The sequence below is a fragment of the Lactuca sativa genome, chromosome 1 (genome assembly GCF_002870075.4).
Source record: "Lactuca sativa cultivar Salinas chromosome 1, Lsat_Salinas_v11, whole genome shotgun sequence".
Taxonomy (NCBI): Eukaryota; Viridiplantae; Streptophyta; class Magnoliopsida; order Asterales; family Asteraceae; genus Lactuca; species Lactuca sativa.
In genome coordinates, this window is record NC_056623.2 from 198,629,310 (window position 1) to 198,644,573 (window position 15,264).

Genomic DNA, 15,264 nt, shown 5'->3' on the forward strand with positions numbered 1-15,264 from the left:
TTTTGGTGAAGCTGATAATTGGTAAAGATGATAAGGTGTCATATTATGATTAACCCTAAGGTTTAGCTGAGTACATAACTGAAGGACCGTATGTCAATATAGAGGCAAGAAATGGGAAGGCCCATAAGATTTTGGTTTGATTGTGATCATGCATTGCATGAAGTGGAACAAAATGAAATATTTTTCAAACGATCAATAATATTTTTGTGTCTAAACCTACGTAGCTCACGAAAAACTATTGCATTACATATTTTTTATTTAATGTCATGCATTCCAAGTTTAGATACAAAGTGCTAGAAGATTGTGATTGTATTGATAACACTCGACTTGTGAAGGATAAAAACCGGACGCGGTCTTTGTAACATATGCATATTCACTGTTTTTACGATGGTTTTGTTTGTATCATTTCTAACACCCAATTTATGTCTTCTGTAAACTATTACAAATTGTTTTGCGATGAAAATTTTGGGACCATATTTTGATGAATGTTGCTAGGAAATGTTTTAAAACCATAGTATTAAATTTTATAAAAAGTTGGGTGTTACAAATTGAAATATAAAATAAGATAAACAAACGAAATAAATAAATAAAATGGGTTTATATGTCTTAAATGAATAATACATTAGCAATATAAATAATAATTGTGAAATTAGTGTCAGTTAATCATATCTTGATCTAGAGACTAAAAGATAATAAATTTAACAGGTACGAAGTTAAATTTCAAATCATATGAATTGTTGACCAAGCATCTAGGTCAACTAGTAGTCTAAATGAAAGCATTAGTAGATGATGGGCCTTAGTTGCCAAAACACTAAAGCTATAAGAGTAACTGGCTTCACCCTTTGTTTATTAGAGCATACAAAATGGGCAACGAGAAGTAATATTATTACTGATGTGGCCCCTTATAACCTAGTGATAACAAGATGAACATCATCCCCCCTTCTTTGTTAAGAGGGTGTTATGACATATCCCGTTGTGACGAAGACAAGATGCAACGAGAAGTTTAATTGTTGTTGCCTTTATCAACCAATCAAATCATTTTCATTCTTTCTCTCTCTACCTCTTAACATGTTATAACATGAGGAATACCATTTCCCCCTTGGTGTTATGGTTGAGGTGACATATGAATTTGGTGCTATCACGTGACTCATACCTAATGCTCTTAGGTAGTATTCTGTTGAGAGAAAGGGGGAGATGGTTAATCATCACGACTTCTTAAGATCTAGAGTGTTTGAAGTAGAATCAAAGGGTTTTATAATACTTGAAGCTAGGTTTTCATCATTTGAGCATTCAAAGGTATAAAACATATTCTTCTCAACCTTTAGATCGATTTAGGGTTTGGAAAATATGAAGTTTGTGTGAAATTAAGTATTTAAATAGATTTTCTATTTGAATTTAACCTTTAGTTCATAAATCTAAGCTTCAAACTCTAATTATTTGGTTTTTTTAGATTGATTAACTTGATTGAAGCCATAAACACTAGTTATGGAGAGGAATTCAAGGTGTCATTAAGTTTTAGTTTTGTTTATGTATTGATGTTATTTCTTTTGTAAGTAATAACCAATGAATCACCATAACACCTATAGAATGTGTGATTCCATCCCTAAGGATGGTATTCGGGAATTGGCGGCCTAATTTGTAAGAATTTGTACATTTATTCATAACCTCGAATCCTTATGGATCAAAATCATCTATCATTATATTAGACATTTTTAATTTTAATTGACTATTGCTATGATCCATTTATCAAAGTGATTCTAATACACTTAAGGTGATTACGAGCATCAAATGATAATTCTAATGGAATCTATCAAATGGAATAAATAGGAATTATCCATAAGATTTGAAATTCAAATCTTACACTTTAAACCCCTTGAGATTTACAAGTTTTTATTAATATATTGAATAATAAAAAATTTAACACACTAAATCCTAAATATTCTCTTTATCAATTATTGCTTAATTTTGTTTTTGTATGTAATCTAAAATGACTTGCTATCTCACGGTCGACTTTCTTTATTGTGGCTTGGATTTCTTTCTTGCGTATACATTATCCCATTTTTATTGTTTCCAATGACTCGCAGCTTATCATGCATTTGTTGCCCGAGCACCTTATATTCCACATTTATTTCTATGCATTTTGCTTCTTTGGCTTCTAACATCTTCCCCTTAGTTTCAGAGATGCCCTAAAGACCTTAGCTTATTGTATGAGGTTAAATGATGGCTATCGCTAGAAATGAATTTTGACCGGTCGAATGACATTTTTAGAGAATAACTTAATGGCTTTTGTTTTGAAATATGTTATGAATTACTTTTGGTTTGAATTATGTTCGACTCTAAACGGATTTAAAAAGATTCTAAATATTGATGTAAGTGAGAAATCCAATAAATTTGAGTGGTTGGTGAGAAATCGTAAAAAGTAGGTGGATATTTTATGATAATAAAAATGGTAGGTATGAATTTGATCTAATTTATTATAGTGTTAGACCGTCCGATAACTTAAAAAAAAACACATCTTTACAAAATTTAGTTTGTGACAAAAAAAAAAAAAAAAAGCTTAAACATACAACTCTAAAATATCAATTACAAAATATAGTGTTCGGAAGAAAATTGTTATTATATATGAATCAACTTTAAAAAAAATCAAAATAAATTAAAGGTTGTACTATAAGTACCCTTCTTAACCAATTCTACCCCTAACATCAATCTAATCAATCTTTTACTTATGATTTGACATCGTTTTTTCTCCTTTTTTTTGTTTTATTATTATTATTATTATTATTATTTTGATAACCATATAAAATTCGGACAACATTATAAATTCGGCCGATATTATAAAGTTCGAACGATAATATAAAATGGAACAAAAGTAAAGTTTGTTTTCAATCCACATAACGTATCACGCAAATGTAATACCGAACCAGTTACTATATCAATGATAAATAAAGACAAACTTTGTTTTTGTTCCGTTTTATATTGTCGTTCAGATTTTATTATGTCGTTCGAATGTTATTATGTCTTCTGAATTTTAAAATGTTGTCCGAATTTTATACGGTTATTGAAATTAATAATAATAACTAGAAAGGTTACCCCCGCTACGTGGGAACCAAAAGTTTTCAATATTGTTTCCGAATCGTTAAATATGACAAACATAGAAAGTGCAAGGATGAAAAGCCCGGACTTTGCCCCGGACCGTTTTTTTTCATGTTTTTATGAAAAAATATAAAACTTTTGACTGCAAGGATCAGAAGTTTCAAAACGGTTACAGAATTAAAGAGGTGGGAATTAACAAATTTTTAGAAAAAGGATCAAAGTTGTCAAACCGTTAAAGTTTTGTGGTCAAACTTTAAATATTAAAAGGTTCCTAAAAAATATAAAAATATTAATTGCAAGGACCAAAAATGTCAAAATAGGTAAAGAATGAGAAGCAAAGTGCAAGGACCATTTTTGCCAAAAAAATGTGCAGTTTACTATTCCTAAGCTTCATATCATTGTTGTCAAAATCGCGATCTTAAGCGTAGGATCGTACGATCCTACGATCCTAGGTATGAAAAACGATCCGGATTGTAAAATGATCGTATTTGGGGTAGGATCGCAGGTAGGATCGTAGGATCTAGATCCGATCCGATCCTACCTTCCCTTGATTTTTTTTTTTGCAAATGAAATTTTTTTTATCACTTTATATCATTTACCCTTTACCAATTTAACATTTATCATTTTGTATTGTGATTATGACAAATATTTTGAGCTTTTTATAACTTTTGAATGAAAGATTGAATGTTTGAAATATTTTTAATGATTAAAAATTATAAAATAAAATTATATTTTATTTTGTGGGATCTTAAGATCCAGATCTTACAAACCCAAAAACAATCCTAGATAGGATCCCGATTTTAACAACATTGTTATATATATATATATATATATATATATATATATATATATATATATATATATATATATATATATATATATATATATATATATATATATATATATATATATATATAATAGTATTAAAAATTTAAAAAAACAACAAAAAAACAAAAAAGGAAGTTAAAAAAAAGACAAAAAAGTCACAAGGGTGAAATTGAAAAAGAAAGGGTATTTATAGCATTTAGCCTAAATTAATTATTCTTTTTTTCAAAAAACCTCCTTTGTAATTCTAACCCAGCCGTATTTGAGGTAAGTATTTTAGAAATAGTTTAATATATATTTATATTTTCAAACACATCGTATCATATCCAATAAATTTATAGATTTGTAAGAAACATGATTATATAAATTGAAAAGAAGTTCTAACTCAATTCCATAAATAATTCTTCAATTCTTTAACCCCGCCTCCATTCGCTCCGACCTGAAAATATTGGCGCCAAGGACTCACACCGTAGAACACGATGCAGAGCTTACTAGGGTTTCATCCTCCTCACTTCTCCGAGGTATGTTTCCTTCTCATTTATCGTGTATTTTATTGTATCGATCTCTTTTTTCGTTCTGAAAATTAGGTTTGATACATGGTTGTAGATTTGAGTATGCGAAAAATATTTCTCCTATCTTATTACAGGAAGCAGCATGGCTTCCGGGTTGGCTTCAGTCTTCTTCGATAAGGGAGGCGAGCAATCAAGCATTTCAATGTTCTTCAGGGCAAAGGCTCGAGGTTGGATGTATATTTTTTCTTCTTGTTTTCCCTTTTTAGTTTCACTTTCCACCTTTCAATTCAGTGTAATACTTCACGATTCTCGTTAAACTGAAAACACCTACCTATACAAAACATACTTGTTCCTTTTGATTTACTTTGACATTCTCTTATTATCTCAAATCAAAAGAAATACACTTCGTCAATCTGAATCTTCTAGGCAAGTTTTCACCTCTAGAAGTCATGTGTTTGATTAATCAGTAAAGTGGTAGGAGTTTATGAGCGTTGTTCAAAATTATTGAATGTTTTGAACTTTCTGATTACTTCTTTATATGCACATATATCTAATGGATGTTTATTATTATAATGATTAGGACATTGGATGCCTTCAGCAGAACATCAATACTAGAGAAAATGAGAATCTGTCTGATAATGGTGTGTGTAAGAGTTTCCATTTATTTTTATCTGGAGAAGACAACTCAACCATGAATTTTCCTTCATGTTCTAGCAATGTAAGTTCCTATTCATCATTTTCATCTTTGTTTTCCTTAAGATTATTATTTAAATTTTAACAGTTTCAGTTTCACTTCTCAGCATGAAATTCGATTACATCTTCATCTATCATCAAATGAAGAATCTCAAAATTTATCAAATCCAACTCCAAGTAAATCTCAACCACAACCTCTTCCACTTCCAGATTCCAAAGTTACCCCTGAGGAGAACACCCAAAATCCAATCCCACAGAAGGGCAATCCAGGATTTTCCAGTCATGAACCTTTAAAGGGGCAAAATGGGAAAACCCCCAAATCTCATAAAGTTGATATCACAGATGCAGTGGAACTAGCTGTTGCAGCATCAGAAGCATTAATAATCCATGAGGTATTAAAAGATGAACCAAATTCACAGCTTTCAACCCCTTCATCTGTTCTTGAAGCTGCAATAAGGGTAAAAAAGGCACGATTGGAGGAACTTAATGATGATTTTGAGGAAAACAATGACAATGAGTATGAGGTTGACTTTCTTTCGGATTTGGATGAGTTGACCATGGCAGAAGCATATGAAGATGTGGGATTAACAGTGAATAGTTATGGTTATGAATCCATATCTCATGTTAAAGATAGTTATGGAACCCTAGAAGCTGAATTTGGTTCTATTTCCACAAAACAAGAGATATTATCAAAAAAAGAAATTGTTTTGGAATCTATTGAAGGTGATACACATAAAGAACATGATGATTATGCAACATTAGGGACTACAGAGAATGCTAATGATCTTGGGTGTGATTTTGATCCCATGTTTAGTTGTTCAGTTGAACAACCTGTTATTTCCACAAAAGAGGTAAATCAAAGATTCCCAAACAGATTTTATATGTTTTATATATAAATTATTAAATTTGTTGTTAAGCTGATATAAAAAAAGCTGATTATGTTTAGCAGGTTGATGGGCCATTGACATTGTGTCAAACAATTTTGAAATCTTCTTTCGGGTCTCGGGCTTTTGGATGTATTGGTAATCCTTATTATAATGGAAATGTTTTTTATCTTCTAAATTTAAACAAATAATTTAAATAAATAAACAAAAGAAACTAATGAGCTTTAATTTTGGGAATTTTGAAATTAAAAGGTAAGTTGATTAATGAAATTGATATCTATTTATTACTACATTTATTGCAATTATTATAGTAAAATATTATGTGGAGTTTAATAAAATACAAAAACTCATAAAATGACATGTGGAAAAAAAATTAATTCAAAATAGCCACAAAATGACATTTGGCAAATTGAATGAGAGTATGACAAGTGACAAAAAAAAAACCTTCATTTATTAGACTAGATTTAATTTAATTTAATATATATACATGTAATCTGTGAATTAATGTGCAGAAAAACTTTTGCACAAATATCTCTCCTAATCTTTAGTTTTTAACACAAAATCTAAGTCACTCAACATAAATTACATGATGCATTAAGTCAATTTAAGCAATCTTTTCCTCCAACAATGCCTATATATATATATATATATATATATATATATATATATATATATATATATATAGTGATTTGTGTAGTATATTAATCTTGTTTTTGTATTCTGTGTATTAGAAAACGAAGATAAGATGACAAATTTGATTCCAGATAGATTTCAAAGCCGTTGGTTTGGTGGTTGGAAATGCAAGGTGAGGGCTATTTTGGGAACATATTTTCTTTTTTACTTAATGGACTTAATAACTACAATGTTCTTGCTAATTGGTTTTCAGAATGAAGATGCAGTTACAGACAACAAAATCCCTGAACCATTTGCTTTAAATGAATCGAGTTCTCTTTCGGAATCTGCCGATATTGCCCCTGATATGAATTCAGCCATACAAAAACAGGATAATACTGTTTCTCAATCAACCATACCTCCTAAAGATATAGATACACACCACAAAACTACCAATAACAGTAATTTTCTTTCCGATACTGCCCCTGATATGCCTCTTAGTGTGTCCCCAATGGAGGACCTTTTGTGTTCTGTTGTTCCTTGCAGCTTTTCTTCCGATAATACCCCTCCCCATGTTAATCTCAATAACCCAAAAAGTGTCTCACCCCAAAATACCAATTATACCCTTCACCAAGTTAATCCAAAAAGTGCCTCACCCGTAAATACTGATAATACCCTTCACCAAAATAATCCAAAAAGTGTCTCACCCCAAAATACCGATAATACCCTTTGTGAGAATATTTCAAGTCCTACTATACGAAGACACGTGTCCTCACTTAAAACTTACAGCATCTTACCACATCCCCCTTATGATCCATACTCAGTGAACAAACAACCTACACAAGATGATGTCGAGAAAAAGACCAAATTACCCTCGGCTACTATAAATAAAGAAAATCCGGAGTTACTTCCAACCGAGGTTTTCAGAAAGGTGAAGTCCAACATCAAAAGCTGTGTAGTTCCAATGAGAAAACGTGTCCGTTTTTCAGAACCCGAAATTATTCACACTAAAAAAACACGAGTCACATTCACATGCAACAAAACACGTTTATTTCAAGATTTTAATTTTTTAATTACGGGGTTTTCAATCAAGAAACATAAAGAAATAAAAAGTCTAATTCAAAAAAACGGTGGCATAGTTTTAGATGATATTCCATCTCCTCCATCTTCAACTTCTAGAAGACAAAAAAAAATCTCAAAATATCGACTTCCTGTGATTTTGAGTCCCAAAAGGCTACTCACAACCAAGTTTTTATACGGGTGTGCAGTCAACGCGTGTATTCTCAAAGTCAAATGGCTGTTTGACTCGGTCAACGAAGGTTCAATCTTACCACATAAGAAATACATGGTTTTAAAAGAACATGTGATTAATTGTAGCATGATAATTGGGATTCGGATGCCAAATAGAAGATTGATTTTCCAAGATATTGCGATTATGCTTCATGGGAAGCATGATTTTTGTATGAAAATGGAGAAAGTTGTGAGGCATGGAGGGGGGTTGGTGTTCAAGTCGTTTCATTGGTTGGTGAAGAGACTTGAGAGTAATAGGGTATTGATTGGGGCGATTGTTGTGGAGGGCGAAATTGGTATTTCACGTCAGTTGAAGCAATGTGCGGTGGAGCAAAAGATTCCGGTGGTGCCGTTTGATTGGATTGTGAAGAGTTTGTATGCGGGTAGGGTTGTTCCTTCACTTCAAGAATTCAAGAACCCATATAGAGTTCCTTTGGAAATGAGTGAAGAAATATAAATCTTGAAATAGAGGGGGTGTTTGTTTGTTTGTTTTTTTATTGTTATTATTTTTAAAAAAAATGTATTATAAATTGTATCTTTACATGAAAGGAATATTGGAGATGTCCCTGAATTGGTGTTAATTAATATGTTCTCGCAATAGATTATTGTATCAGCATGTCATGTGATTAAATGGTATTATATGATACAAACCTATCTTAGTTCACTTCCGTGTGTTCTTGGTAGTTGAAAATTAGAGGAGGTTTGTTACATATAGGAGGGAGAAGAAATTAGGCATATGAGAGTGCATGGTGTCGGTTGATTTTGGCCGGAAAAGCCACTGGTGTTGTGGTTCCACCCGTCTGCGGGTTCGTGACCATTGCGAACCCACAAATTTTTTTTTATTGGCCAACCATATATAAAAAACAAAACTAACAAGGAGCTAGAAAAACAATAACATAAAATCCAGAGGATTTTGAAGCCAATTTAACCAATCAAAATGAACATCTATGGTTCCAATTTGCAAACCATAAAAACAAAAACTCTTGAACTGAGTCAATGGTGGGATAGAGCTAATTCTAGGATCGAATGTCTCTCATTGTAGTCTTGATTTTAAGCTAGTACAATCAAGGATTCTGGTATGAATTTGGTAGTCATCTTGATCTCTTCTTTTGTCTGTTCGTTCACTTTTTCAACACCACATTATTTCTAAACCCTTAAATATACCAAGTCGTAGTACAATCAACCACCATTTTCTTCCTTGATGACATTAAACTATTATTCATGGTATTAAACAAGCCAACAACCAAATATATACCCACTTAATCAAGATCAAGCCAAGAAAATATAGCGTTCCAAGTTCTCGCTGCCACTTCACTCCTTATGAAAAGGTGATCAAATTGTTCTTTGCCAAGGTTACAAATTGGGCACAACATGAATGAACATCCATATTTCTATTTGTTAAGTTAATTTGAGTTGGAATTCTATTCCTTAAAACCCTCAAAAATAGAATATTTACCTTTTTAGGGACAAAATGATTCCATCTAGTTTCTTGATCCAAAGACGGTAAGACCACGTCATCAATCCACCTCCTTTAAGTTTCCAACCATAAATGAGCCATCTTCACCAATTTCATAACACCACCTATCCGTTTGATGATTCAAAGAAACATTTTGAATAACTTCCATAAGGGTCAAAAATTGTACTTCTTCACCCTTGTGATTAATGTCTCTAAGACCGGTTCCAGTCTCAATTTACTTTTCTATCAACAATCATATATTCTTTATGTTGCTCTAACTTGAAAATTCATGGAAATCTAGAATCCAAGGAATCTCCAATCTATCTATCTATCAATCTAGAATTCTGTAGACATCCCATTACCAACTATTTTCTTGAATATAGAATCAACCACTAAACCCCGGTTTAAAAGTCGAGCATTGGAACCCAAAACACGAGACCAAGGGTCAGACCCAGTATAGTCAGAGCTGCGAAAACCCCCATTAGAACAAAACAGTTGTTTAATGACTTTAACCCAAAGAAGGTTGTCATTATTAAAAATCTTCACCGCCACTTTTGAATAAAAGGAAGATTAAAGGCAACTAAACTACCAATATCCAACCCACCATGTTTTCTATCAGTAAGAACGACATCCTATTTAATCCAATGCATTTTTCGATTGTCCTCATCCACTCCCTAAAAAAAGTTTGCACATGCTACTTCAAGAATTTTTCCAACTCGAACAAGCATAAGAAATAGAGACATAAGATTGATACCAAGAGACCTTAGAACAGATTTAATGAGCATCAATCTACCTCCAATAGATAGGTTCGAAACTTTCCATTTAGAAAGCTTCTTTTAGAACCTGTCAATAATAACCTTACATCCTTTCACCCACGACATGTTAGACATGTTGCCCCATAGAGAGTTCATTTGTGAAGAATTAGTAACCGAATCTCCTTCTTACTTGTATATTATGATTTTAATTATCATTTTAGGATTTCAGTTATCATTTAACCAGTTTAATTGTTGTTTTAGTAAATGTTTTAATAGTTTTTTAATTAAAATTTAGAGAGTTCGGAAAGATGAGTTACTTGTGTAGTGGTGTCACAACTAGCAATTTAGCTAGGAAATTTTGTACTCCTGTAAACATCATCCGTTGTGATATATGTAATTCTTATGGATATCAAACATTATGTTAAATCAATGACAACAAATTCCATCAAGGTTCATCAAGTAAAGTGCAAAACTCTATACAGAACGTTTCAAATAGTCAATATGAAAGTTGGAAACTCTACGAATTCCGGGTTAAGTTCATTATGAACTAGGAATTCCTTATTGGGCCTAATGGACCAATAAGCTTCCAATTCGACTATCTTAGGCTTAGAACCCTTAAATGGGCTCTAATTGGACCCATATTCATAAAACTTAACATGTTGGGCCATAATTGATCCAATAACCTTAAGGGACCATAAATCCATTCTTTTATGCAAAATTGGGCCATGAATACACTTAAAGGCCCAATGGGCCGAAAATTTTCTCTGTGGGCTTCATAATTTTGAACCAAGGAAAGAAATGGGCCAAATTAATTCACCTCCTTTCTTCTAACCCATTCTCGGCCCATGTGTATAAAAAAATAAACAAATAAAAATAAATGGGAGATTAACTTAAACCATGCCACCTTATTTTTATATATAGGATAACAATGCATTATACACAACATATATCTATAAACCTCTCATATCTCCATGTAACCATCACCTCAATACTTCTCTCTCTCTCTCTCTCTCTCTCTCTCTCTCTCTCTCTTTTTCTCTTATAATCGGCCGAGATCAAGGCCAAGGAACATACACACATTCTTAAAAACTCTTTCTCAACCACTCTCTAGAATTCCTCTTCCTTCCATCAAAAATTTCGAAATTGTGGGTGCTATCAAGAGGCTTCTTCACCTACTTCAAAATCCTTTGTAAGTTTTGCTTAAACCCATGGCTTAGCTTCTTAATTACTCCAAAAATTTCCTTTTAACTCATGTCTTTTCATGATCTATGCTTCATAGAGTCCAAAATCATTCAAGAAGCTTACTAGGGCCGAAAAACCATACCATTTTCTTCCATTCTTCTTCAAAACCAAGAACAACAAGAAAAGGTGAGTTCATACCCCCTTGTTTTCGGTTTTTAATTGCTTTTAGGGGGAGAATACAAGTCTTATGTGTAGATCTATGTGTTTATACATGTTATGTGTGATTTTATTGATCTATGTTTGTAACGTCCCAAAAATACGGGCTAAAAATTTCATTTTTAATTACGTGATTTGCAAAACGTTTGTAACAAAGTATCATACGATCATATCATTTAATAAAAACATGTCTCGTAACTATAATCCAAAACGTAAAACATAATAATGTTAGAGTACAAATCCGAGAATATCTCATAGTGCGGAAGACAAAGAGCGTGTGTATGATGAGCCGCTACCGCGTCAGCTCCTTCCCCTTGACTGAAGAGGTACCTGAAACAACAACTGAAAACCGTAAGCACGAAGCTTAATGATTTCCCCCACTATACCACATACCATATAACCACATAACATACATATATTGTCAGGCATATCTGGGTGCCCGACCTACCCCTTCGGTCCTCTCGACCGGATACTGACTAGCGCATATCTGGGTGCTGGCCTCCCCTTCGGTCCTCTTGACCAGATACTGACTAGCATATCTGGGTGCTGGTCTCCCCTTCGGTCCTCTCGACCGGATGATGGGGACTATTTCACCCCCTACTACTACTACCACAAAGCTCATATCGCATAATCTATCTAGCATGGATGGGCATGACTGCCCCTTCGGCCCTATCGACCGATAATGTAACATTTATTTTTATTCATTTATTTTTGGAGTTTGTGGAGGAACTCGGCGAGTTGGTGCTTAGACTCACCGAGTAGGGTCGCGGATTTTCATCTGGGTTCACGACTGGACTCGGCGAGTCCATGAGTGGACTTGGCGAGTCCATGTTGTTTAATGAAACCCTAATTTATCGGGTTTGGGACCTATTTAAAGGCCCTTAAGGCCGTCATTTGCGGCTACCAAACCCCAGAGAGAGACCCTAAGAGATCTAGAGCGTTTGTGAGGAAGGAGAGGCCATTGTTGATCATTTTGTTGGTGTAATTTCAAGAAGGAGGTGAAGGCAAGAGGAGGCTGACGAAGGTGCGATTCTAGTGACTTCAGAGTTCAGAGGCTTCATCTGAGGTATTTATTCGTACCTTCTTTAGTTTTGGTGTTGATTCTTAGAGTTAGGGTTTTCTAACCCCTTTAGAGGATGGTTATGTGGAGCAATTGGTCCCTTCTCGAGTTTGTGCTTTGGATCTGGACTCAAAGAGGTCCAGAGACCTCCTTGGAGCTTTATGAGTTACTTTGGGGGCCATGGACTTAGGATGTTATTTTTGGAGCTAAATCACCAAATGATGCCATCTAGATGATATAAGAGTGTCAAGGTTTGAACTTTACGTGACTTTCATGCTTGGGAATGCCAGATCTATGGATTAAAGGAACAGATCTGACCTCAGGAGGTCAATGGAGTTTGTGCATGGCATGAACTCGCCGAGTCCAAGGATCAGGCTCGGCGAGTAGGGTTGGGGTTTCACGTAAATCACTCAGTGAGTAGACTTGCCGAGTTGGTGGAATAACTCAGTGAGTCAGAGGGGGATTAGAGGACTGGAGTTCAAGGCAAAACTCGCCGAGTTGTTCTTGAGACTCGGCGAGTTGAGTCGGGGTGGCCCCGCGATTCATGTCAGGTGTGACTTGTCGAGTAAGGGGAGGGACTCGACATGCCAAGCGAGAATAAAGAGTTAGTGGACATGTGTATACTCGCCGAGTCGCCAAAGTGCACTCGACGAGTTGGGTCAAAGTTTGACCGTTGAATTTCGTTGACTTTTAGGGTTTGGTCAACAATGGGGTCTTTGAGTCAAGAGAGGGGTAAAATGGTCTTTTACCCTTCTGAGGGTGCTAAGAGAGGGTTGAGTCTAGTCTCGAGAGTTATATTTATGAGAATATTTACTTTATGTGATTAGGCGGAGGCTAGATCATATTTCTACCGAGTCAGAGATTTACCGAGACATCTGAGGTGAGTCTTCTCACTATACTTTACCTAGTGTGGTAAAAGAGTTATGTGATAGAGTACTTTAGAGTTATGTGTCACACCCCAAAACCGGAACGGCGAAAACGTTCTGGGGTGGATGGCGTCATGTCAAGTGTCACAACATATGCAAAATAGTAATCAAAGTACAACAACCATTGCATTAATAGTAATAGTTTTACATAAGTTACAATACATAGAAACATCAAAGTAATATAGAAACTAATATAGTTGCAGCTAGGTACTAAACTACCTTCACCAAAAGCGCCTGAGATGTACCTGTCTATTGCTGACCTGAGAGTACAAGTTATTTTGAAAGCGAGTATCAACATTTTTATAAATGCTGGTGAGTTCATAAGTATTTAGTGTCATTTATGTAAGTAAGTATTTTATTCAAAATAACTTTATAAAAAGTAGTAGTTTGGAATCTACGGTGTATTAATGTCCTTTCTAGAAAATCCTATATTTCTAAATAAAAGCAGTCTTCTACCAAGACTCGACAGTGTTATGTTTTTAAAGAGAAATTTTCCCTGAAATACAATCATTACCCAAAATACGGTATTTGACTTTAAAGAAAGTAGGAGAATATCACTAGAAAAATATTAAGGGAAAATGACATATGCCTTAGCAGAAACACTGCTGACTAAGGCAAAAGAAATCATAGACTCCAGGAGAGTATCAAATGAATGATACGCCTGGCTCAGTCTAACAAAAGAAACACAGACCCCAGACAATATCAAATGAACGATACAACTAGCAAGGTCTAAAAAAAAGGGTGAATGTGAACTCGTATGTAACCATGCTGATCGACGATAGAGTATCCGATGACCCTCCAGGTCACGCGTAGAGGTAGTGGCAGTAGTAGTGGCTTCATGTCACCCATGGGCCTTGCCGGTGCGAACTGTAGCTAGTAGTTAGAGTGTGGGAGTGTCAGTACCGTATAGATCTATACACATGATGTTCGCTCTCCTTCCCGAAGACTCTGGTTACACAGCATTGGCGCAATGAAGCGTCGTAGAGGGAAATAGCGTGTCACATTCTAAAGTAAAAGAGAGAGATAGAGATAGAGACTCCTAACTATTCCTATAATAGTTACTAGGGTTCCAGAAACATGAATAATAGAGGGAGGCATTTAATACCCAAGGCAATGAACTAGCTGAGAGAGAGAGAGATAGAGAGAGCTTTTATGTCTATATATGTATACATGATATATAATTATTGATTAAACGACCTTCGGATGGATATCCGATCCCACCAGACCACATCCAAACGAGGAAAAGGAAATAGGTCGAACTAGCCTTCTTAAGTCCTTTACACATTATTTATATAACTATACAAGTACAGGCATGCATTTAACGAAGTAGAAGCACTTAACGAAGTAGTAGCATTTAAAGAAGTAGAAACATCTAACAAAGTAGAAGCATAACGAAGTAGTAGCATCTAACAAAGTAGAAGCATTTAACGAAGCAGAAGTATAGAAGCATAGAAGAAAACTTTAATGAAAAATTTTGGAAAAACTTTACACTTAAAGAAATTACGAACTGATATCATTTTGTAAAACAAGCTTGAAAACCTTTGGAAACCCTTTGAAAACTCTAGCAATAAGTTTTGAATATAATTTGATAAAATAATACAAGTGAAGAAAAACCTTGATTTAAAACACCGTGGTAACTAGTTTTGAAGTAAGACGTACGGCGCGAGAGACAATTTGAGAAAAGATTTAAATAAGTAAAGACGTTTTGGAAACCATCTATAGTGTTATACTTGGTAAAACAGCTGAAGGTGTGATAAATC

General features: G+C 34.2%; 1 protein-coding gene across 3 annotated transcripts; it reads left to right on the plus strand.

The window, feature by feature from the left end:
- The first annotated feature begins 4,283 nt into the window (after nt 1-4,283).
- Nucleotides 4,284-8,468, plus strand: LOC111881898 (uncharacterized). 3 transcript variants are annotated; one of them, XM_023878290.3, is made up of 7 exons: nt 4,284-4,439; nt 4,565-4,657; nt 5,011-5,148; nt 5,231-5,974; nt 6,070-6,145; nt 6,739-6,812; nt 6,894-8,468. In XM_023878290.3, the coding sequence occupies exons 1-7, from the start codon at nt 4,398-4,400 to the stop codon at nt 8,364-8,366; spliced, it is 2,640 nt and encodes an 879-aa protein (XP_023734058.1). In that variant the 5' UTR covers nt 4,284-4,397; the 3' UTR covers nt 8,367-8,468. The 3 variants fall into 3 exon arrangements, with proteins under 3 accessions (XP_023734058.1, XP_023734064.1, XP_042751590.1); XM_023878296.3 differs by having other exon boundaries at nt 6,073-6,145; XM_042895656.2 differs by having other exon boundaries at nt 4,323-4,439; nt 4,525-4,657.
- Nucleotides 8,469-15,264: the final 6,796 nt, after the last annotated feature.